This window comes from Scyliorhinus canicula, chromosome 7 (genome assembly GCF_902713615.1).
Source record: "Scyliorhinus canicula chromosome 7, sScyCan1.1, whole genome shotgun sequence".
NCBI lineage: Eukaryota > Metazoa > Chordata > Chondrichthyes > Carcharhiniformes > Scyliorhinidae > Scyliorhinus > Scyliorhinus canicula.
Genome location: NC_052152.1, coordinates 79,972,864 through 80,000,844, shown reverse-complemented (window position 1 = coordinate 80,000,844; position 27,981 = coordinate 79,972,864). Strand labels below are relative to the sequence as shown.

Genomic DNA, 27,981 nt, shown 5'->3' with positions numbered 1-27,981 from the left:
AGTCCTCCAAATTTTAGTTGGGACAACACTTCAGGTGTGGACCCATATCTACGCTGTGTTTTGAAAAAATAAGGCTTATGCCTATATGATAATTAACCCAACATATTTACCCTACAGAGGGCAGCACACCTGCCACATGTACCCAAAATTGGCTGCTGTTCTGAATTTGTTAGAGTATGCGTTCAGACCAAAGGGCTGCAGGGCGCCATGGAAAAAATTGGAGATATTGTTGCTTCAGTTTCCATTACGTTTGGTTGAACTGATAAATCATAGGTAGAGAAATCAGAGTGGGAATAGGGGGGGGGGGGGGGGGGGGGGGGGATTGAGTGACATTTCACAGGTAGGTCAGATCCACACTTGATTGAAGATAGATGTTCAGCTTAAAACATAGCGATCTGATCTTTTCACAAAAACAGAGACCATAGAACATAGAACATAGAACAGTACAGCACAGAACAGGCCCTTCGGCGGGATTTGCCTGCCGCAAGACCAGAAATTCCCACCCCCCAGGTCAATGAACCTTTCAATGGTCCATCAAATTTTTCATCCCTCCTGCACCGATTCCCCAGAAAATGTACCCCCCAGAGTTTCTGTTCTTTTGCAATAGCTTTAAAAAAAAAATGTTTTATTAAGTTTTAACATTAAAACTTAAACCCCTACAAAGGGGCAGCACGGTAGCATGGTGGTTAGCATAAATGCTTCACAGCTCCAGGGTCCCAGGTTTGATTCCCGGCTGGGTCACTGTCTGTGCGGAGTCTGCACGTCCTCTCCGTGTGTGCGTGGGTTTCCTCCGGGTGCTCCGGTTTCCTCCCACAGTCCAAAGATGTGCGGGTTAGGTGGATTGGCCATGCTAAATTGCCCGTAGTGTCCTAAAAAGTAAGGTTAATGGGGGGGGGGGGGGTTGTTGGGTTACGGGTATAGGGTGGATACGTGGGTTTGAGTAGGGTGACCATTGATCGGCACAACATCGAGGGCCGAAGGGCCTGTTCTGTGCTGTACTGTTCTATGTTCTAAAGCAACCTTCCAAATACAACAGCGACAAAACATAAAAAGCTCAGAAACCGCGCCAGCTACACATAACACCACTCCCCTTCCCAGCCCATGCCCCAAAAGCTACCTCTAACAATCACACTCCGCACATTTGAGGCCCTCAATGCAATGGCCAATGGCTCAAAAGCCAATGAAAACCATGGGAGGCATCGGCGAGAAGGGAGACATTTAACAGGTAGATCGGAAGGATATGACCCACACTCTGTGGAGTCCTTGTCCTTCTTCAGGAGATAGACGCCTGGAAGGGTGCCCTGTGCAAATGAGTCCCTGAACATGCCCAACAACAATGGACCCAACTGATCCGAAAACCTTATGAAATTCCACCTGGAACCCATGTGGCCCTGGCTCCTTCCCGACCTGCATATGCTTCAACACTGCCCGAATCTCCTCCAGGTACAATGGCACCTCCAGCTCCTCCTGAAACTCTTCCCCACCTTGGGAACTCCAGACCACCCAGAAACTCTGCCATCCCTTGTCCTCTGGTGGCTCCAACCTATACAACCTCTCATAGAAGGCACGAAACAATCCATTCACTTTCTCTGGGTGGGGGACCATCCTACACTCCAAATCTCCAACCTGAACAATTTCCCTGTCTGCCTCCTGCCTCAATTGGTGAGCCAAGAGATAACAGGCCTTCTCCCCATACTCAAAAACTGCCCCTTTTGCCTGCCTCAATTGCCGCACCGCCCTATCTATGGACAGCAGGTCAAACTGCATCTGTTGCTTTTTCCAGCACACCAAAAGCTCAGGGGTCAGGTCCCCAGCATATCTACGATCCTCCCCTAGAATCTCATCCACCAGCTTTTGTCGCTCCTGTTGTATCTGTGAAACCTCAGATACTTTCGACCAGTTTACTTGTTCAAAGGTTTTACCTAGGTCTAATTTAATAACGAGAACAGACCACAAACACAAATTCAAGTTCAACTATAATTATTTAACACAATTAACCCCATAAATTACCCACAAAATATTGTCAAGAGGTACCCAAGATCAGTTTATACTACCCGTAAAGATGGCTTGGTAGGGCTATGGATTCGATCACTGCATTCCCCTGATCCATCTTCACGAAGGTGGTTCTCACTGGCAGTCTCTTCTTTCCTTCCTTCCTTCTCTGGTCTGGTCTGGTCTTCCCTGGTGTGGTCTTCTCTGGTCTTGTCAAGGTCACCTCCCATGTGGAGTCTTCGCTGCCAAGGGGTCCAGAGTGCCTACTTTTATCTCCATGGGCTTCGCGCCCTTTTACCACTTCCTGTGACCTTTTGCCTATGGGGTATCAAGAGGGGGTTTCAGTGGCCAATGATCCGATTGATGCCCGACTGACAGATCACATGGGCCCGCACCAGGTGTCCATCTCCAGTGGCGTTATTCGCATGTACAGCTTTACCAAATAAGGTGACACCGGGAACTCTAGGCACCCAAAAGTCTGGTCCGGCCTGGGCTTGCAACAATAAATCGATGCTTATCAATCGGATCAATTATCTCTCGATGGCCGATTGATAGGGCAGGGCGGGACATGTCTTGGCAGCCTGTCTGACCTTTAGTGTATTCAAACTTGGCCAGTTCAAATTCCCGTGGGGCTGTGTGCTGGAGTGACTGTGGCTTATTTTGAAGTGTCTAATTGGTTTATGTAAAATGGCCAATTTTAATCAGACCTAAAAGCTAGGCCTTGGTATGTCATCACACTCCTCACTCGCCTCCCCGTCCACATCTGCCTTAAATGCTATGATCCTTCCCCTGATCATCTCCTTCAACGTCTCCCAAAAATCGAGGGTGAAACCTCCCCATTATCATTATTTTCCACATACTCCCCGTATGGGCCTCAAAATCCTCATACAAAACCCCAAGTCTGATAGCAGCCCCATGTTTAAACGCCACCCTCAATAGTGCTGCCAACCGACCTCCAACACCAAGTCCACCCAATGTAGGACATGGTCTGAAATAACCACCGCCGAGTACTCAGCCTTCCTCACCACAGCGAGAGGAGTCCCACTTATAATAAAATAATCAAGCAGCATGGTGGCGCAGTGGTTAACATTGCTGTCTCACGGCGCCAAGGTCCCAGATTCAATCCCGGCTCTGGGTCACTGTCCATGTGGGGTTGTCAACGGTATTTCCCGTTGACTGTATCCCTTGTCGTTGGAAAACCCGTGCGCCGTCAGTGGCACCGGAATATCCCGCTGGCGTAAACAGCCGGTAAATTCCACTCTGAGTGTCATTTCAGATGGGTTTGGCTGAGAGATTCTCCCTGGCTCTGTCGGTGAGTTCCCCTCCGCTATCTAACAATAAGTCATTTGTCTGAGCCCTGCGGAATTTCTCTATGCCTCGCCGACACTTAGAATTTTTTTCATCACTGGGGAGCTGAACTTGCTGGCCAGACCGGCTCCTCAGAGATCGTGCCACCATTTTGAAAGGGTGCCCCTTTGTCTAAGTGAGCTTTACGGTCCTCCACATGTCCCATCCATGGGCAATGTCACCCCCCCCCCCCACCCCCCCCCAAAACACACACATGGACATTACTCCACACCTCCCCAAATGAGGACATCCCACTATTGGGTCATTGAAGGGCCCCACTTTTCAGGCCTTCCCATGCCCTTATGGGCCAACCCCTTTTCAGGACCTCCACCTTTCACCACCCCGCCCCCAAACATCTGGGTTGTCGCTTCTTCCCACAGAACAAAATTAATCACACATCAATATCAGTTACTTGGCGGCACAGTGGCACAATGGTTAGCACTGCTGCCTCACGGCGCCGAGCTCCCGGGTTCGATCCCAGCCCTGGGTTACTGTCCGTGTGGTGTTTGCGCATTCTCCCCATGTTTGCGTGGGTCTCACCCCCACAACCCAAAGATGTGCAGGATAGGTGCATTGGCCATGCTAAATTGCCCCTTAATTGAAAAAAAATAATTGGGTACTTTAAATTTATATTAAAAAATCAGTTACTTGTCTATGGGATATCCGGAGGTCATAAAAGGCACTTTAGAAATGCAATTTTTTCCCCTTCATATCAGCCCATTAAACTGCAACATTGTCATCGACCTGGCATTATTTTACTTATTAGATTTTCACTAGAGAATGGTATTCATTAAATTTGGAGCAAGAAAAACAACTGGAGGAAGAACATGACTAAATACCTCAATGGGCAAAAAGGCTGCGATCGAACCTGGGTCCTCAGCGCTTTGAAGCAGCAGTGCGAGCCACTGTACCGCCAAGTAACTAATATTGAAGTGTGATTTTTTTTTGTGGAAGAGACAACCCATTGGCACACAGTAAGGTGCAAAATTGAGATAATTGGGGACCAGACTATAGACCATGTGGCGTGACAGTGGTAATACCGATGAAAAATACTCATGGTTCAACCAAGCTCTGTCGTGAGTTCTTACCATAGCATATACAGCTTTGATCTGGAGAATGGAAAGAAATCACCCAGGTGTCTTGCTTTTGGTCACTACCCAGTGACTTCAGTAAAAAAATGCACAATCCACATGTCGGCTGAGGATTAGATCGACTTTAGTTGTGATGACTTGCGCGATCAACAATATTTTCTATGCTCAAAACATTTACAATGTATAGTCACGCAAGCTATCAGGGGTCGCTGTCAGCTATGGATTTGCACTCAATTTGAATTGCCGAGGTAGATTTTATGCATTAGCTTTTCTGGTGCAAAGTTCATTGGGAGTTTTAGCAGGAATTTGGATTGTTGAAATATTTTCAATGTAGGTGATTTTCCACACCGAATGGAAGTTTAATTTATTGGTAAGGATTACTGTCCCTCCCTCGCCTCCCAGCAAGAGACGATGGCTGAATTTTTGCTTTGGAGGCGGGAAACTGGAGCCGCGATTGTTTCCAGGTCAGAAATCTGCCCTGGGGGAAACAATCACTTGCTGGGATTTTGAATGGGGTGGTGACAGGTTCCCTGTCCAATTAGGGTAGCAGGCTGGTGTGCGAAGCTGGATGGTCACTCAGAAGATTTTCAGCTTCAGAGAAGCAACAGGCTGCAGCAGAGGTACGTAACTGAGAGAGCAGCACGCGAACGTGTAGGTGCCCTCTTACCAACTTTAAAAAGAAATTAAATGAAAAAGAAGCCAGGCCATGATTGTCGAGGCTGGTAAAGGGGCATCCCTCTGCAGGGCAGCCTTTTGCTGCACTCACACTGGCATCAAGACCTATAGGCCTGCCTTGGAATGTAAGCATGCCAGCTTGGTGTTTGACGCTGCTTCCAGGCAATTAGTTTACCGCACCCCATGTCTGGAAACGGCAAGCCAACTAAAAAATCCTAGTCAGTCCCCTTCAAGTGGTATTAACAAGATTCATTAGCTGCCTGTCTCATGGGGTCAGAGCACCTTGCCAGGCCCCGAAACCGTCTCCATCAAAATGGTTGGTGCTGGGAGCCGTTTCAGTAAAATGTGACACTTGCCAGCACCCATATTTTCAGGAATTGTCAACCTCTGCTTCCAAGCTCACCAGCGCCCGAAAATCTTGCTCTGTGACTATGAAGCTTTCAATCGAATAAAGTTAACTACAGAAAAAGTGTAGGTAACCATTCTGGTTTTGAGTTTCCTCCATATTTGCAGCCGATATGCAGCCCCCCCCCCCCCCCAGAATATTAGAGTTGTATATGTGCTTTTAGCTGCCAATTGCTTTTAAAGGGACAGGTTCTTCCAAATTTTAATTAAAACCCAATCAACTGCCTACTGATACACCGAATTATTCAATTGGGCCTGTTCACGCCTCTGCACGGCCCTCCCCCCGTCAAAAAAGTGCTGTCCTCACACTTCATTGATAATTGCACTCACTTCAGTGTGTTTACCATGAGCTGTTCAGTCAGTGCACGTTAGGTTGCATTCTTCAGGTGCCAACCAGCTGAGGCCTTCCATGTCACTCACCGTAATTATTCCGTGAAAGCCAGTCATAAACTAACAGACATCTGGTGTAATCACACCTTTTTCACTGGGAAATAGGAGGAGGAACTGGTGGCACTCAGCTGTTGGCACCGATTGTCTGGGGAGAGGTTAAATGATGGCGAGGTATTCGAATGGCACTGCACGCCTTATTGCCATGCATTCCTGACATTGCACAATTGTCTCTGATCAGAGTACAGCTCCGAGAGTGCTGAGTGAAGTGAGTGCTCCAGACACTCGGCTCTTTGCTCTTTCCCAGATTAATCGGCCGATAACAGAGTGGAAAGGTTAATGATCGGCGCTGTCAGCTCCACTTCTTGTGAGAAAGTTAGAATCCGGAGCAGGGAGGGGACTCTGCAAACATTGTTTTTAGCTCTCTTTAGCTCATGGGATCAGTGCAGGATTCTCGAGTTTTATTCGTAATCCCCTTCCCCTGTTGTACATTTTACATTGCAAATGATTTCCTAGTTTATGCCGTTGCTGTTGTTTGCAGAGAAAGGATTAATCTTGGTTTAAAAGCCGTTGCAAAGACCTGCGATTAGTGGAGGAGCATTGGCCAAAGGTCCTCCGAGGTGATGCTGCTGTTGGGTATTGTACCTGCTGGGTGTCTGTCTGGACATTTAGCATTGCCATAGCTGCAAACAGAAAGGAGGGGGAAAAAAATCACACATCATTTCTCAACTGTCATTCAGCTGCAGAAAGTGCCGGAGGGTGAGAAGTATTGTGTATAATCCAGCGCTGCCCGCCCTCTGTGATAACTATACACTGTGCCCCCTCACCCTCTTCCTGCCCCGCCATCCAACTCGAACGTACAACCAAAGCGGCATTTTCTGCGTAGTAGCCGCTTCATTGGGGGAGGGTGAAGAGTCTGCAAGCTCCTCCCCGAATGATCTCCAGGCTCCCTCCTCATGTGTGATCAGCACAGCAGCAATTCTTCAGTTCTGCTTTTCTTTTTGTTGCCAATTGTGTGGTGGTGCGCTCCGTTTCTTATTTACAGGCAGTGTGCTGCTGGGACTAACTGCTCAAGCACGATGAGGGAGCAGCTTAAGGGGTAGGTAGAAGGGAAACTCATTCATCACCGGGACTCGCTCGACTTGCAGTAACTTTCGGTCGTGGCGAGGCAGTGCGGTTTTTGAATTTTTTAAAAAATAGCAGTGTTGAGAACGTGCTAGCTTCCCACTTCAGAATAGGAGGGCAGGCTTCAGGGTGCATGTGGCAGACAAGGTGCAGCCAGCCGTCTTGTGCAAGGGACCATTACAGGTGCTTGGAGGAATCCCTGGATTCTGCTCCAGGTTGCAGTTGAAAGGACAGCCTCCCTTTGCGAGGCAAAGATTATAGGTTGCTAAAATGACAGGTGAGGAAGGGACCGGAGGTTGCGATCACCGGTCGACAAAAAAAAACGCGTCCGTCTGTAGTTGCTTTTGGTGCAGGATTAGTTAATGCCGCTTCGACCCGACTGGAGCAGAAGCAAGTTAAAGGGGCAACAAAGAAGTTTCGAACTCGAGATAGAGCAGTGAACAAGGACCGGGCGGTGACTTTGATTTCTGTGGAGCAATGGACAGAGGAATCTAACCGTAAATGAAGTCTGAATAAGATAAATCATTTTCTGTTTTAACTGTTTGCTGCATTCCACTACTAACAAAGGTGTGAATTAATTCAGTTGAAACCTGTTTGATGAACCGCTCTAGTCTCGTCTAAAAGGTCCACCTTGAGCAGCACTTAAAAAAAATTTAAATGTATGTAGCCAACCTCCCACTCGACCCACCCAGTCTTCCTTTTGTTTTCTGTCGCCTCTTCTTGGTTATGTATGTTGTCCTTTCAAGTAGATTTGGGAGCACAATGAAGTGCTGAGTGGGCAACTCTGTAGAACGACTTCACACAGGGATGTGGTCTGCCCCCCCCCCCCCCCCCCCCCATTAGGACCAGCCATATAAAACGACAGAGAACCGTGTAAAAGGGAAATACTTATCAGGCACCAACCAGTCTTTCATGCTGCCCCCCCCCCCCCCCCCCCCCATTTGCTTGCTTGTGCAAATTGATGGTCATCTCCTCTTGTAACGCTGAAAAAAACCTGCAATATTTGTTTAGGTCAAGGCAAATACCTGCAGCCTCCATGCAGTCTGCATACAAAGTAAGTCTGTGCCAGTAATCGGCAGAGAAGCTTGCTTTTTTTTGTATACCATGATCCACTTGTTCTGAAAACTTATCCTGAGCTCCTTGGTGCATTTTGGGAGCTGTCAAAGTGAAAGGGAACAAAGTTGACTGGTGTGTGCTGCTCCCCCTTCCAAAGCTTCCCAGATTAGTTAATCGGCAATCAGGGGAATGCAAAGGTCAAGCAGAAGAAATATTTCAAGATTTAGCTCTCATTATGCGAGAACACGGCTTTTATCTGTTCAGGTTTAGCTAATTCCTATTCCTTTTTTTTCCCTTTTCCCGTCATTTTCTTTCAGCCACCAAACCCAGACTACCTGCTGGGATCACCCTAAGATGACAGAGCTTTATCAGTCACTAGGTAAGAAAGCCTTTGAGCATGCTGCGTTTTTTAAATTTGAAAAATGTTCCACCACAATTTAGAATGAATTACTTTGTTAAGAGGAAGCATTTGGGAAAAGAACCTGGGAATGTACTTGGAGACAGGCCATAATTTCATCTGCCTTGGAATTAATAAGGTTAGCTGAAAGGATGAAAGTTTTAAAAATAGAAACAAATGCACTCTAACCTCATTGCATTAGTTCTAAAAAATGATTAGTATTCTACAATTCCACAGGAATTTTTATTGCCATCCATTTTAACAGTACAATTAAAGGTTGAATTTGTGCCAGACATAATTATTAGTAGTTACGAAAGGATTTCTTGTGAAAGCATATGCAATGCAAAGCAGCAATTCACACTTTGCATTGCAGTGCCGTCTGCGTGTGGTCAATTATTGGCAGCACACATTTCTGCATCCCTTTGGATTTTTCTTTCTAAGCCCATCATTTCCATGGGCCTCTGTTTACTACTCGCATTGTGGTGTGCAATCCTCATTCACATCTCACACAGGCCTCTGCAGGTTTCACTGGCAAAGTATAAATACTTCAGATGGTTAGTCAGAGAAAGGAAAAAAAAACATTTTGAAATACCTTTGTGTTATTAGTCTTATTTAACTTACAGTTTGCATTGGCACTTTTCTTTTAATATTGAATTAAGTTTATCTTCCTGTACGTTATTGTTTAATCCTGTGAGCAATCGCTGCTTTTGTAAGAATTTGCTTTGCCAGTGATTAAAACTGAATTTTATAACTTAGACTCACAGGTTATATTGTGGAGCAAAAACGTGCGTTAGAATCTCCTTCATTTGCCGTAATGACAGGATTCCCTTGTAGATAATTGGAACAAGGAGTCCCCAAAATTAGTTCTTGAATGTACAGCATGGCAATATTCTGGGAACAGGAATGAAGGCACATACAACACAAAAAAAATAAAGGAAACATTGTGTGCTTTCATTATTCACAATGAAAAGATGAAATCCAAGTAAGAAAAGAAACATAAGTAGCCTGTGCAGTATTTTACCCAAGGCTTTCTCCTGCAGAAATTCTCAAAGATAAGCAGAAAACAGATAATCAAGACTCCAGCTGAATATTCTGGAGCAACACAGAAGATTTCTGCTCGTAGACAACAGACACCCTTCTCACATGCCAGTGAGCTTGTTTTCCCCCTAAGTTAGACAGTAATGTGCCACAATACCATTCATTCTTGTCCAGATGCAGTCAATACAACAATGAGCATTGATTTCAAATAGAATGTTTCAATCCACGTGATTATAAAAAATAAATTTGAAAATATAAACTCTTTCCCTTTTTATTCCAGTGCCATTGTGGGGAGCAAACAATTTAGTTATTGTTGCAAGTCTGTTGCCTTATATGAGTTTTTAGTCAATCAAAGATGAATTTTTTTTTCATCCAGGCCTTGAGCGCACACTGATGCTCCTCACTATTTGCCATTTGCTTAAATTTACACCAAAAGATTAATTCAAATATACAACAATAGAAAAAGATTAATTTAAATCTACAACAATGGATATTCACTTTAGAGATATTCAGAGTACTTTTGATCGGCACCATTTAATTGTTGAAAAAGCAAAGTTAAATTATAATTGAACCTGCATACAAACTATCTCATAAAAGAAAGATATAACTTTTGCATCAAGCCATATGTTGTTAAAAATTAATTACTTAACATCAATCCCAATTCAAAACTGGAGAATTGCTAACCTCAGTGAATTAGCAAGCATTTGTGTTTAAAGTGTATAAATTTGAGAAATCTTGTGGTCTGCCGGCCCCAAAATGACACTTGTGAGATGAATTGCACTTTATTTTAAAGCGTGGAACTCCTATTGATTGTTATTAGACCCATGAACTGCAGTTGATTTAGTATGTAGCCTGTAACTGCTGTGAATGATTTACCATCAATGTTGGGAGAGACTTCTGTTTGTGCATGTCTGTAAAATGGACATTTCTGGACAAAATTCCAGTTGAGTAGATAATAAAAATAGCCTCTCAATGATTACATTAGCAAATGAAATTTTAGCAAAACTAAAATTATCGACGTGCAAACGATATGTAAAATTTATAATTCCTATAAAAGCACCACTGATAATCAGCACAATACTATGGATACTAGTAAAAAGGGAATTAATAGGGTACAAATATCCCTCTAAGCCTCACACTGTTATGAAAATAATAAGCAGACATGAATCTTTTAAGTTTGAAATCTCACTTTGGAATTAACGTGACAAGTTGTAAATAAAATTTGACATCAATAATATTTGAATTTTGCCATCATTCCCTTGCCCATTCATTATTCTCGAGAGATCCTGAAATTAAACTGTCTAATGGGTTTGTGTGAAATTCATTCCACCATCATTTTACTCGAGTTGGCATCTTGTTTGTTATTGCAAACAAAATGACAGGAAGTGCCTTAAGGCAAAAGTGTTTATATGCTCATAGCCAATGGCATAATTTCACGGTCTTTTTAAAAAAGTTTTGTGTATTGTTATAGTTCAGCCTATGTAAGTTCATGAAACGCGAGTTACAAAATATCCAGATAATGTTGAAAGAGATGAATATGTTGTGAACTGAAATCTATACTTACTCAAATGGCTTAGAACTATACAAATCCCGGACCCTATGGCGGTGATATTTGGGGTTTCATAGAAGCCGGAGCTCATGGAGAGGGATATTGGGGTTTCAGAGAAGCCAGAGCTCGTGGAGAGAAGGATATTTGGGGTTTCAGAGAAGCCGAAGCTCGTGGACAGAAGGAAGGCCGATGTCGTGGCCATCACCTCTCTGATTGCACGGTGGTGAATTTTGCTGGAGTGGTGGTTGGTATCGTCACCGGGGGTACCGTCATGGTTCGGTGACCTGTACGACGTCCTGTGGTTGGAGAAGATAAAATATGAGTTAAGGGGCTCAGCAGGGAGGTTTGAGAAAAGGTGGGGAATTTCTGTGACCATGTTTGAGGAGCTGTTCATTGCAGGGGGAGGGGAGGCGGGGGAAGGGTGAAAAGGGGCAAAAATCTGTATAGTTGATTGTTGGGAAGTATGCTCCCTAGGGTGCTTATCTGCTGTAACATGCTTGATACGTGTTTGTAATAAAAATACATTTTAAAAAAAAAGAACGATAAAAATTTACTTTTGAGATATTTTGCCAAAAATATTTTGTTTTTACCTACAGCCGACCTAAATAATGTAAGATTTTCTGCGTACAGAACAGCCATGAAGTTACGGAGATTGCAGAAAGCTCTTTGCTGTAAGTATTTTCTTCACTTCTTTCTCTCTCCTCTGCCAAGCAGCACAAAAGGCTTGGAAATTTCTTGGAATATAGGAAAAGGAATAGGCCATTCAGCCCTTCAAGCATGTTCCACCATTCAATGCGATCATGGCTGATTTGTTACCTAATTCCACATTTTCATCTTTGCCACATAGCCCTTGGGTACCTTTGGTTGATAAAAGATCTATCATTCTTTGATCAAAATTAACAGGTCACCCAGCATCAACAGCCATTTGAAGAGTTCCTAAATTCCACTATCCTATTCAAGCTTCACTACTGAGAGGCTTGACTCTTAATTTTTAGGCTATGCTCTCTCACCCTCGATTTCCCAACTAACAGAACTAATGTGTCTCTATATTCCCTCACAGTTCCCCTTAATGTCTTGAAAAAAAATCAAACAAATAACCCCTTAATTTTCTAAATATCAGGAAATAGTTTGCATAGTCTCTCTTTGGCAGTCCAGGTATCATTCTAGAAAATCTTCTTTGCACACGATCCAGGACCAATAGGTTGTTCCTCGGGTGTGGTGTCTGAACTGTTCACAATGCTCCAGGTGTGGTCTAATCAGGAATTTGTATACCTGAAGCACGATTTCTAAGTCTACCAATTTTACTTTCAGCAGATCATATTCTGGGCCATTTCCTAACAAAGATCTATTATGTGGTCAGATTTTTAGACTGACTCACAGCCCATATCAGGAAAATGGGCTTGATCCAACAGGGGAGAGGTGGAGATGTCACCACTCCCTTTGGGTTAATGGAATGTTAACACAGGATTAGAGAATCCTGTTTATCAAGGCTAGAATGGGAAAGAAGGAGACATTGGTTCTCTTCGAGTATTTTGCTGGATGTCAATCCAGTATTCAGAGACCAAAATCCTTGTCTCTGCATTCTAAGCCTTTTTGAAGGGTGAATGTCTTCTTCCAACTCAGAGGCAGGAAAGTTACCACTGAGCCAAGGGTCACTCCTAATATGATTGTAGACTGATGAATATTTGCTAAAAATATAAGTAGAAAATGTTGCAAATGCCCAGGTGGTTCATGTGCATCTGTAAAGACGAAAGTACGATTAATGTCTTCGAAACAGACCCATCGTCATTAGTTTGGGAGGCTGGATTAAGGGTTTCAATCCGAGATGAGGACAGACCAACTGCAATTTCCAGCTTTCTCTTTGCAAATATTTGTGATTTCTTTTTGATCCATAGCCCCTCTGATCTTGCAGAATTCATCAAGTTTTTCCAGCTGAATTAGAACAATTATTTTATTTATAAAGTTATGATGCTCCACAGTTGCTGCAAAAAGTTTTTTGTGTTGTGAATGTTAAAAGCTGATTCAATAACAATTTTGCTAATTGCAGTTTGGTTTCAGTGCATTTCCAACAGTCGAGGTCAATGCCAGGGATGGAATTTTTTCCTAGCCATGCCAATCTTTCCCCCTCTTAAGTGCATTGACCTTTCAGGGAAACAGATTCATGGATACTGGTTTCCTCCATTACATTGAAATGGCCATTATTCATCAGCTTAGACGATGAGATTTGACAATTCACAACATGCTAAGGATTACACTATCGTCTGCTGTCCACTGTCAATGACTGCAGTGTCAAAAAGACAAAGTACTAATTTGCAGAATGAGAGTTTCTCTGTTGGTAGCATTTAAGGTATTAAATACTTTTATGTAATTAATCAATAAAGTTTAGCATAGCAGGTTGATCAAAGTCCCGAGCAACAAGATTTTCTTGGGTGATCTGTGTGTCAGGGTTTTAATTAAGGAAGTGAAGCAACCAACTACTTCACAAGCAACAGGCCCACAATGAGTTCTGGATAGTTTAATGAACATGAATCAGGAGCACCCATCCATGGAAGTCCAAGGCAGGGATTTTTCGCACTCGTTCGGGAATCGGGTGAGTTTGACGACGTGCAGAAAATATCACAAGAAGACCAGAGTCACCTTTCACGTGACATAAAAGCAGGAAGCAATCATTCCCTACCCCTGTCATTAACAGACCGTGTTTCCTGCTATTCCACATCGGGAATCTAATTGTAATAAATTAACGTTCCATTATTGATTGATATGCCGAATCATACCCATGTCAAACTGATCTCAGAAGGCATGAACCTGTCAATCAGTACTCACGTTGGAGCTCTGAGATGAGCACAGCGCTGGTTGGGGAGGGGGGGACGTCATGCCAGGGGGTGCTTGAATAATGCCAGTGGTTCTAGAGTAATGCCAGGGTAATACTGGAGATGCCATGGTGATGGCAGAGGGTGCCAGCTTGGTGCCGGGGTGCATCTGGATAAGATGGTTTCCTGGTGTGCTTACTGTGCGCTGGGGTGGCCTTTAAAAATGGCGCCCGGATTATTGATTCGCTGAGTTGTAGGCTGCTCTCTAGTGATGTGGCATGGAAGCCCTGTCTGCCTCTTTTTTCACCAAAGTCCCACAATATATGACCAAAAAAGCCACCATTACCACCAGCGGGCCAACACTGCTTTTCCAGCCCGACATTGGCTTTGGCAGTGTTCGAGAAAATCTTGCCCCTTGCGTGAGGAGCATGCTTCATTTTTCATGAAAGTCAGGAGTTTCAGCAAAACTTGGAAAGTAAAAAATGCAGTGCAGTCACTTCATTATTCTCTCCTTTAATTATGAAAATGTGATTATATGTCTGCATTTTTGGGATCAGATAAATGAAACAAAAAATATTAGAGTCCTCAACACAGAACATTTGCATCCATGTTCTTTTGTGGTTCAAAAGTTTCAAACTTAATATTGAAAGTTAATGTTTTTTTAAATGAATGATGGGTATACCAAATAGATGGTGTGTCAGTTTGGATTGTGCATGTATTCTAAAGTAGTTGTGTCTTTAAAAAGTTTGGTCCAATTAAATTGACTCTGTCTCCAGTTAAACTACTTGAAAACTGCTTGAAGGAATCAATTAGTTATTATTGATTACTTTCCTCAAGGGGACCTCACTATTACTTGTTAGCCCATAGATAGAGGTGTTGTCGTGCTGGTTGTACCGTTTCAATTCCACAAATAAATTGATATTAAGAGAACTGTGTTTCTCAGTCTCTTGTGGGAACAATTATAACAAATGGTTTGTTGAAAGCTGATGTCTGACAAGACATGCAACTTGATAATAGTTAAATTTGTGTTTCCTTGCAAAGTAATATCGTTGACCTTTTGGAAAAGAAGGTTATTAAAGGTGACTCGACTAATTAAACAAGAATGAGTTTCACTTGAAGTAGGTTGCTCCTAATTTATATCTACTAAAGGAACACAAAAAGCCAATAACTTGGCACCAGAATACGTATCAGAATTACATTGCAAAGGCTTGCCCTTGATTTATGTGCATTTAGTGGAACGTGGATCATTTAGCTATTACACTGTGACATGTGTTAGCAGAGAAAGATTTCCAGGTCAGTGAAGATCACTGTTTTTCTGTACAAATGTATTGCTGTTTCATTTTTTTTTTTACAGATGCGAATTAAATCTGTCACTTCTTTTCTTGGGATTGAGACATTTATTTTTTACCTGCTGTTGTCGCAAACTTGACTTTGGCTATATTTCAAAACATACTGACCTTCTCGTACTGCTATGTTTTGTGAAGAAACAGCTAACAAACATGAACCTTTGTGCCGGGGTTATTTATCGGGGAATTTCATTATGTTAGGGACATTTTCAGCTATGCTGCATTGTTCCTAAAACTCTTTTTATATTGAACTTCAGCTGCTGGTCCCTTTACCTGGTTGGCATGTCATATCCATTTAGTTGCACTACCCTATTCTTTCCCCTTGGCCTTGCACATTTTCCCCATCAAGTATTAATCCATATACCACTTGAAATATATTATTGAATCTGTTTCTATTACTCTTTCAAGCAAAGCATAACTTGCTGCCTTAAAAGGTAAATCTGTCAGATTTTGTAAAACAAGCAAACATAATACATGTTTTTATGGGGTTTTGTTTTGTGCACTTCCTGTCAGCCTAGCTCTGGCAATTAAAAGTACAGCACAATTTTAGACAAGAGGGTGTGATGTGACATGCTCCTACCACCCCACACACTGATGGTTATACACATGTGAACTGTTGTGATAAAGGCCTGATGCAACACATTTTGCTTAATGTTGTGTGCACCTGCATCATAACAGACATGTGATGTGCATGCGCAGTGGCCAATTTATCACAACCATTCTGGGGAATGCAGTCCTCTGCCAGTTAATGAAGCTGAGAGGCAGCAGGTGTGCATGTTCTCATTATGCAGCCAAGACATCAGCTGGAAATCAGTCCTACTTTCTGCTTCTCCAAGTTTACCCTGCCAGAGTACAAACTTCAGCAAGCTTATTTTTGGAAAAAAGGTCATTTAAAGATTAATGCTTTGTTACTGTAAGCATGACCAGTTAAACAGTTACATAACAATGTCACCAATTCCATCGTTATTTTTGTCTCCATGTTCACAAACTTGCTGGAATTGCTACAGTGCATTCGGCCCATCGAGTCTGCATTGCCCTCTGTCAGCATCCCCTACCTATACCCACTCCCCGACCGTATTCCCATAGCCGCACCTAACCCGTGCATCTTTGGACACTAAAGGACAACTTAGCATGGCCAATCCACCTAACCTGCACATCTTTGGACTGGGAGGAAATTCAAGTGCCCAAAGGAAATCCACGCAGTCACTGGGAGAAAGTGCAAACTCCACACTTTAGACAGTCACCCAAAGCCGCAATTGAACCCGGGTCCCTGGTGCTCTGAGGCAGCAGTGCTAACCACGGTGCCACCCGTGCATTGTAAAGCACTTCAGCGGAACATAGTGACAGCAACAAAAGCAGGAAGAAAGATGCTGACAAAAATGCACTACGAATAGTGAATAGGCAATCATTTGTACTTGAGGAATACACACTTTTTGAAGGACAAGGTGATGAGCTGAGGGTTGATCAGAGAATTTCCCAGCTTTGAGCAATTTTGTTGCTGATGTTCATAATTTGAATCTCAAGTTTTCATAGTCTGTACCTCCACTGGTATTTTGTTACTTAATCTCACAACCTGTACCGACAGTGGAAATTTACTGCTGATAGTCACAGTCTGTATTTGAATAAGTCCTTGCTCTGTACTCTATGGTCTACAGGTTGGATGTTATTCAAATGAAAAAAAGGGGCTTCTGCTTCCTCCTCAAATATTACCTGTTTTATTGATGAATAAATTACTTGTGGTTGGCAATGTTGAGAGTAGGATTGATATTGAATAGTATTACAAGGTAGACACATGCAGGATGATTCGCAGCAAAATGATGTAATCTTATTGATTTGACCATTGGGAATCCTGTCAAACAATTGTTACAAAAATTCTGACGTACTTTTAATATGAGTTCTTTCTATTTCTCCACAGTGGATCTTCTCTCTCTACCAAGTGCTTGTGAAGCATTTGACCAGCACAATCTAAAGCAAAATGATCAACTAATGGATATTTTGGAGATAATTAACTGCCTGACTTCAATCTATGATCGACTGGAACAGGAACACAGCAACCTCGTCAATGTGCCTCTCTGTGTGGACATGTGTCTCAACTGGCTTCTCAATGTCTATGACACGTATGTGTTGCATTGAACAGTATAACTAACTCAAACAGCATCTATGCAGAATGTGTGCAGGGGGTCCACAAGACTAATTTAATTCCAGCTATCACCCAGGCCTAAGGTGCCTACTTGGGGCACACAATGTCGGTTGGCTTTTAACAATGCAGTGGCAGATTTTGTCAAGTTATCGGAATCAGATTAAGCTGAACAATAACATAGACTCTCAAAATATAATTGAGAAAAACTCAGCTTTCCAATATTTAGAGTTTTGATATTTAAAACAACGTAAAATATTTAGAAGCTGCTTTCAAAAAACAATAAATAAATGGACAGACTTCAGGAGAAAAGTGGCAAACTTTTTATTTTCAAGCATAGATGCTTTGCATTAGCATCGTGTCTCTTTCATGTGACATCATCTAATGCCCACGCGCTCCACCCCAACAATTGTTTACAACCAGAAGCAGGCTGTTACTAGTGTCTAGTGTCTCCTTGGTGCGGACCAAAACTGCACAAGATATTAGAGAAAATGGGAGAAATTTATCCTGAAAAATAATCCCAAGGGAAAAATTTTGTTATCCAAATATGTGAAGTGAGATGGGGCAAAAGGCAATGCCCCATATTGCCTTGATTTCATTCAAGGCAGATTGGGTTGAAGGACCTAAATAGTTTGTTTTTGTCACTTTATTTCCTATGAATAAAATTAGCTTTATTTTTCCTCACTCTTATTTGTACATTCCTCCACTTTGAAAGTAGAATTCTTGTCGCTTGATTGTGTTCTCTCATTGTTTGATATTCTTATTATCACTTTAATATTAGCTCATGTCATACAGTTGTGACACTGGACATTATACCTTCAGTGTTACAGAATGGTCATGGGCACTTAATACAGCACACTTTAAGGCACAGTTTGTAATTTAGAGGCATATCTAATCTCATAACTAATACTAAACAGCTAAGTGTTACTGAGTGAAATTGCTTTATTTGTGGCTATGATTTAATCTGTGAATGCAACCCTATCCAGCACTATCAATGTACATCTTTGCACTTTCTGTTTTGAAAGATCTGGGGAAGCAGATACACAAATAAATGTTCAGAGAACAACAGCCTGATGCAGCGGAGGACAATACACAATCTTTGGCATTCCACATGCTTTCTACTGCTTGCAGCTGAAAAACCATGTTTAGCATGCCATTTAGCAGCACCCATGTTCCTTTAGATGAAAAGTAAAATACCCAGGGAAAGGACAGTGAGATGTTGGGTTTCAATCTCTGTGTAAATTAAGAATTTGTTGTGTAATTGTATCCATTCCAGGAGTTGATTGCCTACCCTGAAAGCCCTTCTAATGGAGACACTGCATTCTGAGGGAGTGAGAAAACAGTAAATGTTGACAGTATGTTATATGCTTGTCTGAGATACTGGCAATACTCACACAGTTACAAATTCAGATTTATCTCCAGTGTACAGATGGTTTCATTGTACACTTCTTTATTGCAAATCCTCATTGCAGACCGCAATAACTATATTGCTTCGCCTGAGAGCTGAACTCTCAGAAAATAAGATGGCCTGAAGCCGCCCATTTCTGCGATCCAGCATGAATTGATCAACTCCAATCCATTTGTTGAAATTAAATAAAAAATTTAACTGAAAATTCTCCTAATAATAGGTTAGATAATTATATATATTTTTCTTTGCGTTTTCCCTTCTTCAGCTATCCACTCCAGAATTTGCTGTATTTTATTCCACTGATATCACTAATGCATCCCAGCAGCATTTCTAGTGTAAGCCTGGCCAATCTATACAAATGTTGGCACTGTATCAGTTAAGCCGGCTCTGTCTTCATCCTATATCTACACATGTATGCATTCCAACATATGTACAGCATTCAGCTGTCAGGCCTTTTCTCCATTCCAGGGGCTGGTTTAGCACACTGGGCTAAATTTCTGGCTTTTAAAGCAGACCAAGGCAGGCTAGCAGCACAGTTCAATTCCCGTACCAGCCTCCCCGAACAGGTGCCGGAATGTGGCGACTAGGGGCTTTTCGCAGTAACTTCATTGAAGCCTACTTGTGACGAGCAATTTTAATTTAATTTCATTTCATTCTCGAGACTAGCAATACTAAATCCAAATATTCCTGCTGTGCTTCCCTAATGCGGTACATAACAGAGATTGAACATGTTGCATTCAAGTTATTTAGGGCTCAGCATCATAGCTCACAATGTGTGTAGTTAAGAGCCCAGTGTGGTTTCCTTGTAAGCCCCTTTGGTAATCTAGGTTGAGATTTTTAATTCATGCTTGATCTTTTACAAAATTAAAAAACAGGATTCTACATTTGATTTTATACTTGTAATTGAATAATGCTGGTAAATACACAATTGGCAGAAATTTTAACCTCCACTGAAGATTCATGAAGTCGGTGGGGAGTAATTTTGGCCAGGGTAGAAAACCAATAATCCACCCACCCACTTTAATCTTGTGGCTACCATGCTTAGTGGATTAGGTTAAAATGGCCCCCCAGTGTATCTCATCACTTTGCAAATTTGAAATAAAAGGAGTCATAAACTTCATGAAAAAGGGCTTGCAAAACTTCAGTTTCCTCGTTTAAATGTGTGACATTATTTACTTGACGTGTGCTACCATTGTGATGAAGATTTGAAACCCAGTTGTTCTCTCCCTGCAAAAGCAATATGCTTTTTAAGCACTCAAGAAGTCAGTGGTCTTTTAAATCTTGCACAGGTTAGAATTTATAAAACTGAATGACTACCACTTGTCAGCGGTGCCTGACTAAAGTCTGCATCCCAGGGCTATGAATTCATTTAATGCAAAGACTGGAAAATAGTTGTCAGTGCTTAAGCTACAAAAGGACATGGATGTGTAATAAATACTTTATACAGAGTAGCAAACGTGCTTAATAATGACAACCTTCAGTTGTGACATCATCAGACATCTGAATGTGACCTGTTGGGAGGCACTGAGTTACATGTAAACATGGGTTCCTCCAAACATGTTCACAGATAAATTAATGTGATTTCAGGCCATTGTCTAGTGACTAAATTTGCATGAAATACTCTTGCATTATCAAATCTCCAAGGAATTTCTTCTGAAGCTCCACATTAGTGTACTGTAGCATGCACTATTTGTCTGATATATCCCTTGTCCTGGGATTTCAAGAAATTACAATTTGTTTAGCCCCAGTTTACATGGTGCTAGAATTTCAAACTATCTTATGCCACCACAAATCTCACACAAGTTTGTTTTTTTTTCATTTGTAAATCTCAGTCAAGATTGGACATATATCACAGATAAATAAGTCTAACGGTGATGATTTTGTCCTCTCTAGTGGCCGAACGGGGAAGATTCGTGTTCTGTCCTTTAAAAGTGGAATCATGTCACTGTGCAAAGCACATCTCGAGGACAAATATCGCTGTAAGTTTGTATTGGGATTTTTAAATGCCATTTCTGTTACCATATCTTTTTATTTAATTCATTAAAGTAAAAATAGACTTTGTTTGGTTGGCCACAGTAACATCAACGTGGACAAAAATGAAAAATATCTTACAAGGTTTTGAGTTCATCATTATATGTTGTCATAGATTTCCTTTAACCTTGCTGGTTCTCTGTTTCATGGATCTTAGCTCTTTTTTTAAAAAAAAGTTTGTATTTTCCCATTTTTGATTACGTTTACTCCCATAATGAATTTTCTGTATTCTTAGATCAGTGACAAGCATGGAAGCATTGAAGTGGTTAAACTTTGGTGATTCCTAAAGAAATGCAGCAGATAATACAACTTCAAGATTGACATGCCTCATTAACTCACAAGCACCACTTCCACAGTAGGGCCCATACATTGAAAATAGCTGACTTGAAGATGCCTAGTTACATCCTGAAAAAGAATGCACAAATCCTGTTTGTTTGGCCTAGCACCCCATGTAACAGCCTGGCATTACAATCACTGCAAACTGTTAATGTGCCACCAAGACAGTGCCAGCACACATTAGCTTTTTCATGTGTCCCTGTTATCAGTGTACAGCAAGATTTTGTTGCACAGTACAAGAATTCCTGCAGATGCAGGAGCACTAATCATCACAAAATATCAAAAGAGACATTGTCATCATGAAGCAAATGTTTGACGAGCCCTTGTTTGTGTTCAAGCACAAAACCAGTTGGCACAAATGCACCATGGTGTAACTTGTACATAATGTAATCATGGAATAAATGACGTGTAGTTCTTCTAGCTTTCCTCCTTCCTCAAATGAAAGACGTTTTTTTGAAGTGGAACTATTTTAGTGATAGAAAATGGACTATTCCACAAATTGCTTGAACAGATTTAAATTTTTCACATCAGCTGCAGGGAAATGCTATTTGTTTGCTAAGTGACTGGTTAGAGTTGTTCAGTAAGGACATGGAGTGGTAGAAATTAAACATTGTTGCACCCATTTTACCGATTTTGGATAAAAACCAAACGTATTAATGAGAGAAGCAACACAGAATACTGGAATTTGAGATATTCTACACAGCAGCACTATGAAACTGGTATATCATTAACTCTTTCTGCTGTTGCCATTTTGATGGAATAATCTTTCAGCTGGATGTGACTATTTTGACTGCTGTGGCATTGGCTCATACTATTGATAGATTTCACCAATTTCAGAACACACAGCTCTGGCACAGGCCTCTGCAGCTACCAAGTCTAGCCTCAGGAAGATGAATTCCTGCTTTGAAATTGAGACATTGTATTATAAGTAGCATCTCATCAAGGCCCAAATGTATTTATCAACGACAATGTATTGAGCTTGAGAATAAGATGACATATACAATGGAACTGTACAAGATTTTGTAATGGTTCATAACATGATAAAAAGAATAGGAAAGCTGGCAAAATATAACCAATTCATTCAGAGTAATTCTTTTTCAACATGAGGCTTGATTTTAGGATGAGCCTGATGTAGATTTACTTTGTTCACTTTAATTGTTTATTGTAGTGTGTAGATGTCTGAAATGAATGAACTAAAAATTAAATGTTCAGTACAGAATGGAGCTACCAGAGACAGTTGTGTGATGTAGTGAAAACACTACTAAAATGAAACCACAGAGCAACCTTGGGCGGGTTCTCCGGTCAACGCACCACAATCGTGTGCAGCGATCAGCCGGAGAATCCCTGTTTTCGACTAAATCATTTGTGATGCTCCGCCCCTTCTAAAGCGGTGTACTGTAGGAGTACGCAGCATAGCGTATCGACAGCCTCAGGACATTGCCTGAGGCTCACACCCCGATGCTCCGCCCCTGGCAGGCCAAGCTCCTGACAACGTGGGTCTCTCATGGTGTACTTGTCGGGGACACAGTGGCGGGCGGCTACAGACCCAGTCCAGCACTGCCACAGTTGGGGGAGGTCAGATCCGCGGGCAAGGGGGCCTTTGTCAGGGGCTGGGGTCAGCATTGGGGGGTGGTCCGGGGCTCGCGAGCCGACCAAAGGGGGGAGCATTATTTTGCAGGCCGGGTCCGTGTGTGGCTGGCGCCATGTTGCACGGCATGGCCCCTGCAGGCCGCCGCCGTGCGCATGCATGGCCACCAACCCGGCAATTCTCCGGACCATATAGGCAGCTCGGGCTAGATGCTCTAAGCTGCATTTTTACTAGCCCCAACTAAATGGAGGATGGGTGGCCGTTTTGTGCCACATTTTCGGTCGTAAAACCCCACCGTTTCCACGCCAGCATCAGGACATAGCCTGAAAATCAGAGAAACCAGCCCCTTGCTTTTAGAAACTCTTTAATGCAGTAAAATTCCCCAAGGCACTTCACAGGAGGATTATCAAACAACATTTGATACTGAGAAGATGATAAGACAGATGGCCAAATACTTGGTTAAATCAATAGGTTTTAACCAGGGTCTAAAAGGAGAAAAGAGGCAAATAGGTTTCAGAACCCTAGTTACTTGAAGGCATGCCCACCGGTGGCAGTGATCAAAATTGGGGATGTTCAGGATGCCAGAATTGGAGCAGAGCAAATATCTTCAGTGTTTTGTGGCTGAAGGTGTTAAAGATATGGTGAAGGAATCTGGGTGAAGCTTTTCTTTTACTGGAAGCAAGTTTATTCTTCAAATAGTTCAGTGGAGATACAGACTCCTTAAGGCTCCTTATCCCCATGTGTTGCAACTGTCATTATTTATACTCTTCATCGAATGCTCATTACCTGTCCTTAACAATTCAATTGGCTAAACAACATAATTGCCAAAGGATACAATTGCTAAGGTATTGTCAGAAGGAAGTCATAGAGAAATGGTGGGATATGAAAACAAGTTGAAAAATTTTAAAAAGTGTTGGGCCAGAAGTCAATGTAGGTCATCATACTGTTATGATGTGGAGATGCTGGCGTTGGACTGAGGTGAGCACAGTAAAAAGTCTTACAACACCAGGTTAAAGTCCAACAGATTTGTTTCGAATCACTAGCTTTCGGAGCACTGCTCCTTCCTCAGGTCATTCATCTGAGGAAGGAGCTGTGCTCCGAAAGCTAGTGATTCAAAACAAACCTATTGGACTTTAACCTGGTGTTGCAAGACTTCTTACTACTATCATACTGTTAGGAATTGTAGTTATGCTTTTGGTAATCCAGATGCCTGGACTAATGATCCAGAGACGAGAGTTTAAATCCCACCATCGCAGTTGGAGAATTAAAAATAACTTAATTCAACAATCTGGAATAAACTAGCGTAATTGAGATTTGAAGTAACATTCGTATAATAAACATCTCTCAACAACAGGGAATCTGAACACCTCACCTTTTAATTCAATGGCATAGCCACGGGCAGCACGGTAGCATTGTGGATAGCACAATCGCTTCACAGCTCCAGGGTCCCAGGTTCGATTCCGGCTTGGGTCACTGTCTGTGCGGAGTCTGCACATCCTCCCCGTGTGTGCGTGGTTTTCCTCCCACAGTCACAAATTTGTGCAGGTTAGGTGGATTGGCCAAAATAAATTGCCCTTAGTGTTGGGTGGGATTACTGGGTTATGGGGATAGGGTGGAGGTGTTGACCTTGGGTAGGGTGCTCTTTACAAGAGCCGGTGCAGACTCGATGGGCCGAATGGCCTCCATCTGCACTGTAAATTCTATAAAAGCCCCGAATTTGGTGTTGAACTGTGGAGAATCCCACCCAGAATATCTGATCCATCACTGAATGCCCCACCATCAAAATCAGAGACATTATTGGCCAAAACTTAACTGGATCAACAAATAAATACTATGGGTAAAAGAGCAGTTCTGTGGGGCAGCACGGTGGTGCAGTGGTGAGCACTGCTGCCTGACGGCACCAATACCCAGGTTCGATCCTGCCACGGGTAACTGTCCATGTGGAATTTACACATTCTCCCCGTGTTCGCGTGGGTCTCACCCCCCTCAACCCCAAAAAGATGTGCAGAGAAGGTGGATTGGCCACACTAAATTGCCCCTTAATTGGGAAAAATTAATTGAGTGCTCTAAACTTAAAAGAAAGAGCAGTTCAGAGGGTGAGAATTCTGTGTGAATAACTCATCTCCTGAATCCCCAAATCCTGTCACAAGTCAGGAATGTGATTGAATAATCTCCACTTGTCTGGGTGAATGCAGCTCCAACAAGAATCTCTGCACCATCCGGGACATAGCATCCCACTTGATTGGCACACCATCCACCACCATAAACATTCACCTCCACCATCAATGACACGTCATGTCTGCAGTCTGTACCATTTTAAAAATGCACTGCCACAACTCACTGAGGCTTCTTCGACAACATCTTCCAAACCCATGACCTCAACCACCTGAAAAGGGCAAAGGGAGCAGGCACATGGTCACACTACCATCTGAAAATTCACTTCTAAATGATATACCATCTGACATTAAAAATGTATTGCTGTTCCTTCATTGCCACTGGACGAGATCCTGAAACTCCCCCTTCTCACAGTGCTGCAAGTGTACCTACACCATACGGACTGCAGAAGTTTCAGAAAGCAGTCACCACAACCTTAGATATTCACGATGGGCAATAAATGCTGGCCTTTCGAGAAACACCCAAACTCCATGAGCAAATTATTTTTGAAAAGGGAGGATGGGTTAGTGGGACGTGGTATAAGCGAACTACAGATATATTATATTTAAACTATTACAAGCACATGTACATTGTACAGTGAAATTATGCTCCAAAGGGATGGGTAATGTGGTTTCAACATACAATTGCACATAATGTCAGCATGGCTCAGTAGTAACATTACTGACTCGAGTTAGAATATTCATATCCAACTGCAAATCCCCATTTTAGTACAGTCCACGCCAAGTGTTGCATTTTTGGAGTTGCAGTCTCCACATAATGCATTAAAACTAGGCTAATCTGCCTGTTCACATGAATGCAAAAGACCACATGGTCATTTTGAAAAGTATCACAGAATTCTTACGGTGTAGAAGAAGGCCATTTGGCCTATCGCTTCTGTACCGGCTCTCTAAATGAACGTTCGATTTTAATGCCACTCCCTGCCTCTTCTCTGTACCCCTGCACATTGTTTCTATTCAAGTAATCATCTAAAAGCCCTTTTGAATGCTTTGATTAAACTTGCCTCCACCACTTTCAGGCAGTGCATTCTAGACTCAAACTACTTGCTGTGTGAAAAGGTTTTTTTTTCACAGCACATTTGTTTCTTTTAGAAATCACTTTAAATCTATGCCCTCTTGTTTTTGATCCTTTCGCAAGTGGGAACAGTTTCTCCTTATTTAATCTGTCCAACCCCCTCATGATTTTGAACATTTCTATCAAATCTCCCCTTGTCTTCCTTCTCTCCCCGGTGAACAGTCCAACCTCTCCAATCTATCCCTATAACTGAAGTTTCTCAAACCTGGAGCTCTTCTTGTAAACCTCTTCTGTACTGTCTCCAATGCGTTCACATCCTGTAGTGTGGCGCCTAGAACTCAATATTCCAGCTGAGGTCTAACTAGTGTGTTGTGTAAATTGTGTTGAGTCTAGAGAAGTATTGGGGAGTTCTTAGACATCGAACATACAGTGCAGAAGGAGACCATTCAGCCCATCGAGTCTGCACCGACCCACTTAAGCACTCACTTCCACCCTATACCCGTAACCCAATAATCCCTCCTAACCTTTTTGGACACTAAGGGCAATTTAGCATCGCCATCCACCTAACCTGTGGTTGCAATTGGCTGGAATTTGTGAAGTTAGTTCACACCAAGGACCTATTATTTGATTTGCATACAGGAGTTGGATGAGTAGATTTAGGATCTAACCCGAGTGATGCTGAGCTGCAAAGTTTGCATAGGGCTGTTTCATTTAAATAAACAGTTCATTTCAATTCAATATGAATTAATTAAGTCCCTGTAGAGAGGGATTAATGGTATTTGTTGTGCTGATGTTCTGTTCCTGCAGTGCGGTGTCTTGGAGCACATCTTCACGAATGTATTTTATCTTTTCCTAATATAAAGGTCTTTTTGTTACAGATCTGTTCAAGCAAGTGGCAAGTCCCACTGGATTCTGTGATCAGCGGAGGCTAGGGCTTCTGTTACATGATGCAATCCAGATTCCACGCCAGCTGGGAGAGGTTGCATCGTTTGGAGGCAGCAACATTGAACCAAGTGTACGAAGCTGCTTCCAGTTTGTAAGTATATGGTGCTTTTATCAGGATTTTGTTTCCAACAGCAAAGGAAAGAAATTGAGATTTAACGCATAAATTACATTGAGTTACACAGAATTAGCAGCACCCGAACAGGCCGCTCGACTCAGCGAGTCTATACCAGTATTCTATCCTCACGTGACCTTCGGCTCTACTTCATGTAACCTTATCAGCATTAAATTATCATAGAATCTCATAGCTCATTTAGCATGCAGCAAAACAGCTTTGAGAAGCTAAGGGATTTGAGAGGCTGCTGTTGAATTTGCCCTCTTTAACTTCAAGATGGTTTTATTAATGGGGTAGGCAAAAGGTTTGGCCGCTGCTAGTTTCTCATCAGTTTTGAGCCTTCCAACATGCGCAGCCAACCAAAATCAAAAATGTTTGCATCTTGCAGGCTTCTGTAACTTCTGTAACTACTCAGCAAACACTTTTGCATTGGAACGAAAAAAGAAAGCACCAGGAGTCCCCACCAGATCAGCCTGCGTCTGGAAAGATAACAAACAGGTTTGGGTTTTTTGGGAACAGACCATTCTTCAAAACTGAAACATAGAGGAAGACAAACTTATGGTTGCACCATGCAAAAGTTTGCTCTGAAAAGAGCGACGAATACTCTGCCTGAAACACTGAGGCGTATCAGTTCTTTCAATTAATGTTTTAAGGTATATCTGTTCTTTTCAGGGCAAACATTTGCATGGTGCAACCATAAATTTGTCTTCCACAATGTTGTTGCCCTCACCATGAAGACCCTCAAACAAACTAAAACATAAGAGGAAGAAAGAAATAGGAATCGGGGAAAAAGGGAGGAGAAAAATTATACATACATAGAGATGATGGGCAATTCCAGGCAGGAATCATGATTGGGACCATTTAGCAGATCATCTCTGTCAAGGAGCATTAAGACATCAAAAAGGGTGTGTAAATTGCTTAGACAAAAAAAAAGTGTTAGGCCAGAGGAAATAGAAAGCCTGTGCTGGGGGAGTGGGTTCAGGTATGAAATTAAAATAGATTTGTTAAAGGGCACCATGT

The 27,981-nt window shown here is 42.3% G+C and overlaps 1 protein-coding gene across 13 annotated transcripts in view; it reads left to right on the top strand.

The window, feature by feature from the left end:
* dmd (dystrophin) overlaps window positions 1-27,981 on the top strand; it is a 2,667,466-nt gene that overhangs the window by 2,497,973 nt on the left and 141,512 nt on the right. For 10 of the 13 annotated variants that reach the window (XM_038802261.1, XM_038802266.1, XM_038802267.1 and 7 more), the window contains 5 exons: window positions 8,396-8,457; window positions 11,659-11,733; window positions 17,134-17,335; window positions 20,657-20,742; window positions 26,783-26,940. In XM_038802261.1, the coding sequence (XP_038658189.1) occupies window positions 8,396-8,457; window positions 11,659-11,733; window positions 17,134-17,335; window positions 20,657-20,742; window positions 26,783-26,940 (583 nt within the window). Of the gene's footprint in view, window positions 1-6,810; window positions 6,997-8,395; window positions 8,458-11,658; window positions 11,734-17,133; window positions 17,336-20,656; window positions 20,743-26,782; window positions 26,941-27,981 lie in introns of those variants that run through there. The other 3 variants (XM_038802273.1, XM_038802274.1, XM_038802272.1) reach the window with 3 other exon arrangements.